This window comes from Hordeum vulgare, chromosome 7H (genome assembly GCF_904849725.1).
Source record: "Hordeum vulgare subsp. vulgare chromosome 7H, MorexV3_pseudomolecules_assembly, whole genome shotgun sequence".
Taxonomy (NCBI): domain Eukaryota; kingdom Viridiplantae; phylum Streptophyta; class Magnoliopsida; order Poales; family Poaceae; genus Hordeum; species Hordeum vulgare.
In genome coordinates this window covers 601,938,293-601,944,470 of record NC_058524.1, presented here as the reverse complement: position 1 = coordinate 601,944,470, position 6,178 = coordinate 601,938,293, and the positions used below count along the sequence as shown (strand labels likewise).

The 6,178-nt window shown below is 44.8% G+C and overlaps 1 protein-coding gene across 1 annotated transcript; it reads left to right on the top strand.

Moving 5' to 3' along the window:
* Window positions 1–610: 610 nt before the first annotated feature.
* On the top strand, window positions 611–1,162 carry LOC123410970. The gene is made up of 2 exons (XM_045103887.1): window positions 611–757; window positions 956–1,162. Exons 1-2 carry the CDS (start codon window positions 668–670, stop codon window positions 1,121–1,123), a joined length of 258 nt encoding a protein of 85 aa, XP_044959822.1. The 5' UTR covers window positions 611–667; the 3' UTR covers window positions 1,124–1,162.
* The last annotated feature ends 5,016 nt before the right edge of the window (window positions 1,163–6,178 follow it).

The window sequence follows — 6,178 nt, the reverse complement described above, 5'->3', positions numbered from 1 at the left end:
GGGGGCAGAGGATACAAACCCTGTCCCCCCTGGTACTCAATCCTGCATCAAACCACTAGGCTAAGAAGCATCTGCTCGACAGCAAAGTGCAAGAGGGCAAGGAATACTCTCTGATGGCTAGTGTGCCGAAGGAAAATAACCCCAAAAAGGGTGCTGAGGGGGGATCGAACCCGCCACCTCCTGCTAGCAGGCAAAACCCACGCACCACTGCGCCAGTCTTTCGGAGATTAACTAGTAATGGCGCACCACTCACCTAGTGCGCCACTACTATAATTTTTTTTACAAAACTACTAATGGCGCACCACCAGCTGATGCGCCACTACCATAATATTTTTTTTGGTTACTAATGGCGCACCAGCTGGCGGTGCGCCATTAGTATTTTTGCAAAAAAAATAGTAATGACTCTCGACCGACCAAGAGCCGACCCCCTCATGCCGACCGCAGCGAGTCGTCCCTCTCCTCTCTTCTCGCCGCCCGCCCCGCCCCCCTCCCCTCCGCTAGGGTTCCCCGCTCCGCCGCGCCGCCCCGCCCCGCTAGGGTTCCTCGCACCGCCGCCGTCCCCGCCCCGACTACCTCGCCCGCCGCCCGACCACCCGCCCCGACGCCACTCCGCCCCGCACGGTTCCAATCTGGTTCTAGGGCCGGCCGGCCGAGCCAGCAATCGACGATGGGGAAGAACCAGGCGTACAAGGCGATGCAGCGGGCGCGGCTGGGCTCGTCCTCCTGCGCCCCCGGCGAAGGGGAGGAAGACGGCATGGTCGGTCCCCTTCCTCACCTCCCCCTCACCATAGATCCTTAATCCCCCTAGTTCCAAGCTCGCAACCCATCTCCGATTGTTCCCCCCAGCAAACCCTATCGAGATCTGCCGGGACGTCCATGGCGAATCTTGTTGCTTGTAGATGCTTTTTTAACCTTTTGATGACGAGGGAACTTTTACTAACGAGGGCCGTCACAGACGGACGGTTCATTTCATTCTCCAGAGTGGCACGCGGCGCGCTTGGCCAGCCTCAACAAGACCCACACCCTCACGTGGGAGGAGTTCAAGAAGAAGCAGAAGGTATGCGCGGCCTCGGTTTGCTCTCTGCTGCCTTTGTTGGCGGATTTTAGTTTGTTCACTCTGTAATTTTGTGCGTCCTGGTCATGGTTTTATCCATGCTGTTGTGCTGCTGCTTAAGTTCTGCGATGTGTTATTCGTGCTCCTATTTTTTTGTATGTTAATGTACTGTATGATGGATGCTGAATTTCAAGCATATTGCCTTGTATGTGATGCCCAAGTTTGCTTTGTTTATCAGCTCCTATGCAGCCACAACAGCAGGCTGTATTCCCTGGTGGACATATGCCCACCAAGGGCACCCCTATGCCGCCTCCTTCTTATACCGTATGCCTTGTTTCTCACTGTTTCCCTTTGATGTATATATATGGAGTGCTTCTCCATGTCAATAATTAGAATATTTTCATTGTTTATAAGTTTATCAATGCTACATTTCAGTATCAACCAACAACGGCTCCTCCTGGAGCTCAACCCTGGGGTACAGTCCCAGGTCTACCCCCAATGCCTCCAAAGCTCGGGCTATGCTACTGAATGGCGGAGTTAGGAAGGGGGAGCGCCTGGTTCCTGCTGGAACATTGGATCTCTTTATGAGATGCACATTTCCCGTGCCTAATGCACGTGTCAAGGTTTGTTATATTCTCCTCTCTTTTCCGTAGCATGTTTAATACGAGACAATGTTCTAATGCCTGCATTGTACTCTTTTAGGCTACAAAAAGGTTTGAAGCAGCCTACCCAATAATAAAGGAGCTGGCTCTTGTTGGTACTCCTGGCTATAAAGCTGTGAAGCAAGCATCACAGCAGCTTCTGCCTTTGGCTGTGAAGGCAATGCAAGAAAGTGAGTTGAAATGTGTTCATTCTGCACAGTGCTGGTTAAATTTTGTTTTGCAAAGTCTAGTTAGCTTACTGGTGTACTAGCAGGTAGTAGGCGCGGCGACACACCGCGCCGTGGTTGAATCCATGCATATTTGTGTGTTGTTTTTTCTTTGAAGTAGGAGAAGGGGTGGCAGTGGTATTAAGGGCGCGCGAGCAGGCCGCGTAGTAAATCCATTGTCCAATTAAAACTAAGTCATGTGCATACCTGACTGTACTATATAAATTGTGCTATACTGCTATATAATGTTTGTGTAAGTGTTGCAAAAACTGATGATACTTTCTTTCTCTTCTACGAATACAACAATTTTCTGTATGCAGACAATGGGCATAGTTAATCCATCATAGAAAAAGTTTTCTTCTGCTAAACTGAGATCCAAAATATGATTAATAAGTTATAGGCAAGAGCAGAGGAGCCAGAAAATCATTGATTTGGGTACTAACATTCTAGAACAAAGTGAACTGATATGGCAAAAGTTTTTCCTCTGCTACACTTAAGAAAATACAGCAAAATAGCAGATAGGTAGATGCATTGAGCACAGTGTATATCCATCGCATATCGCTCGACCTTTTTAGAGCTAAATACAATAGTAGATTTAAATAATATAACTGAAGGAGTGAGCGTAGCCACCAAAATGGCTGGTCTTCAGTTAGGATATCCGTAGCAGCATCCTAAAAACAGAATTAGTTAGAGAAAAGACACAACATAGAAATTTTGAACAAAAAACAATTAATACAGTAGAAGTTTTCTCTGCCAAGAAACTTATTCTTAATTACCTATAAAAAAGGAGATTGTGTTAATTTATTAGCTCGGTGTTAAGTTTGGTCGGCTGGTGAGACACATTATATAGTATATCATCTAAGGAACAAAACTGATTTCATCATATAGCATCATACTACTCATCTTGACACTATGAATGGCTTTGATTTTTTTTCTAATTATAAGTTTGCATACCCTATGAAAACCCCACAAATTATGTTGTGCATAAAAAGTAGATATCACTTTCTACAAAAAAGCAAGTTGATAAAACACTTGCCCAAGCAGGAGGAAGCAAAGTTGTTGTTGACGCGCCAGAGTACGAGTACGTGAAGTTGGAACAAAAAGGGTATGCTCAGTATACAGTAGACTTGCAAATTTAGAAGTACAAAGCTGAAAAACTCATCACCTCCTGCTGTTGTTGCCGGATTGTCGTGCTTCAACTGAGCATGCACATAAATTAGTTATCTCTCACCTGCACATGTTCCATGGAGGTAGAGCTATGGGGTGCCATCCCCGTGTGCATGATGATGTTGTGCGCATTGTACAGCCGTGCATGGTGATCTTTATCAACTAAAATCATCTTAATAGTTCTCACACTCCAGCAACTTAGGTTATATTGCTCATCTGTTCTTCAAGATAAACGCCGTCACATAGAATGGGGAACACTAATTGTTGGGGTTGTCCTGCACACACAAAAGTGTCCTAATTGGATCACAAACCAGCTGAGGGATTCTTGTGTACCATTTCTTAAAACATGAATGATGCAAGAATATGAACCATGATCAATGAAAAAAGACAGAATTTGTTATGCTATTTCTTTGCGGTTGTAGTTGTAAGCCAGGTATTTCTACATGTTAGAACATGCTTGGATACAGAAAATTCAGAGAAAACTTGCACAAACCGGCCTACTTCTGCATAGGGAAAATGATTTTATATGATATATTGACAGTACAAATATTAAATACATAGAAAAATAAACATCATATGCCCCATACATATTTCTTTTAGAGATTGGCTTCTGGCACATTGCCCATAAATAGCAAAGATCAATCTGATGTAATTCAAAAGACGACTTGAAATAGATAAAAAAAACATCATATTGTGTATAGCCAAGGAGAATTGTTTCTTAGCAGATTTCTCCATTTCTAGGTCTTCATGAAAGAGCCAGGAAAATGTGCAGGATAGGTGGAGCATAAGAAGTGTCAAAATATGGAGAAGCTGCTCCTGAAAGAGGTCTGCATTTGCACATGAGGAAGATGAGAGGAAGAAAGGTATCCGACTTGCTTCCAAACAAGAATAGAAATTAATTGTAGCCTGTTGATTGAGTCATCCACAGTAAGTATACAGATTGGGATCATTCCTTCGGTAATGACCCTTGATGCGGCGCCTCGGCCTCCCATAGAGGACCGAAAGCCTGCGGTAGCAGGAGCAAAAGCATCTCCGAGCCCTTCGGCCCTTCCTGACGAGCTGCACCTCATAGTTCACCACTGGAATCCATGCTTTGTTTTTGTCGCTCTCAGGTTGCATATCATGCCAAATTGTCTCTGGCCTGCTCGCTCGTTGTTTGTTGTCTCATTTGTCTCTCGCTATGGAAGAAATATAAGAGTGTTTATATAGTACCTTGTTCTAGCATTATTGATGAATTGTATTCGGAGACTAATATGATGAATTGTATTCGGAGACTAATCTTCTATTGTATTCGATAAATCTGCTGTTTATATGTTGTGCTCTCTCTATTCTGTGCAGTAATATGTTTTGTAACCTGTGCAAATATCAGAAAAAAAATAATACCTAATATTCATACTAGTGGCGCATCACTCAACACACTAGTGGCGCACTTCAAAAGCACACTAGTGGCGCATCGTCAACTAGTGCGCCATTAGTAAGCCAGAGCATATGGGTAAATATGGCCCTGGGAGGCATACTAATGCCGCACCATAAGCTATACTAATGGCGCACCAGGATCTATACTAATGGCGCACCAGGATCTATACTAATGGCGCACTACTTGGTGCGCCATTAGTATACCAGATACTAATGGCGCACTGCCTGGTGCGCCATTAGTATACCATATACTAATGGCGCACTTGTGGTGCGCCATTAGTAAAAAAATCTAATGGCATGATGCTAGTGGCGCACCTATAGTGCGCCATTAGTAGCCAAAATAAGTGCGCCATTAGCAGGCCTTTTCCTAGTAGTGCACTGCCTTCCTCCATCATCCAGTCAATATGAGTTTGCCTTGCTCGGATCAGAGCATCAGACCTAAGAAAATGAAGAATGCGAGTTGCCTCGGGGGGTGGAAGCTGTTCGATGTTGGTGCGGTGATCTCTGCAAGGTGAAGGAGGTGATGGATTTTTCAGATTGGTTGGGCATGAAGTTTTTCATGTGCGCCAATTATGAATCTAATCCGCCCGAATCTATTTCTACGTACCTCAGGCCTCCGGTATGCTCAAGTTATCCAGAGTAAATATGTTGTTGATATTATTGTTTACTTGATATATTTTTTTGTAGTCTTCTCCTCCTCTCTGCATGTACTATCGTTGGATTGACACGGAAATGCCGGACTCGGCGGTGACCGAGATTCGTGAAAGAGGTCGTCGTGCATGGGCTAGCTTGGACTTGGAAGAGCGCTGCTAGAAGGCTGAAGAAGAGGAGAAAGCAGCGCAGAAGAAAGAGTGGGAAGAGTACTGTGTGGAGCAGAGGGCTTTTCTTGATGAGATGATAAGGAAAAACCAAGAAGAGAAACTTCGGCTGGAGGAGGTTTACAGACAGCGGGAACAGGCTCGTGAAGTTGAGAGGGAGAGAAAGAGAGAAAGGGCTCGTGCGGCCAAGGCAGCAGAAGAAGCCGGTGATGGAAAAGGAAAATATCCACGCTGGACTTAGTAGATTTATTTTATTTTATCCTAAAATTGTTGAATCTTAAATTCAACAAGGTGTATCTTAATTTCAGCAAGTTGTATCAGCACGTTGTATCTTAATTTCAGGAAGTTGTATTTTAATTCCGGCAAGGTGTATCTTACCCGCCTCGCTTTCCCGCCATATTTTCCCGCCTATAGCTTTCCCGCCATTTTGTTACCGCCTTGCTTTCTCGCCATTTATTTCCCGCCATTAGGTTTTCGTCTCGCTCTCCGGCACCTATAAAACCCTCTCCACAGCAAGGTGGGTAAGGAGTGTCTTCACAATGTCTCATTATCCTTTCGATCGTAGTTTTCACAGTGGTATGTCCGAGTGTATTCTACGCTTGGCTAGCAATTTCAAGATAGACAATAGAATAGTTTCATGTGACGAACTCATCAGTAGTGACGCACTACTGAATGAGGTTGCTCACGCATTAGCTAGGAAGGGGTGGCCTGCAAGGACATATGAGGAGATTCGGAAAGAACTTCTGCGGTTGAATGAAAGATGGAAGAAGAAAGGCCAGCACATACGCAGTGGAGGTGGAGTAAAACATCCCTTTTTATGGATTGACGATAGCGAGGACGAAGACGATATCTTCA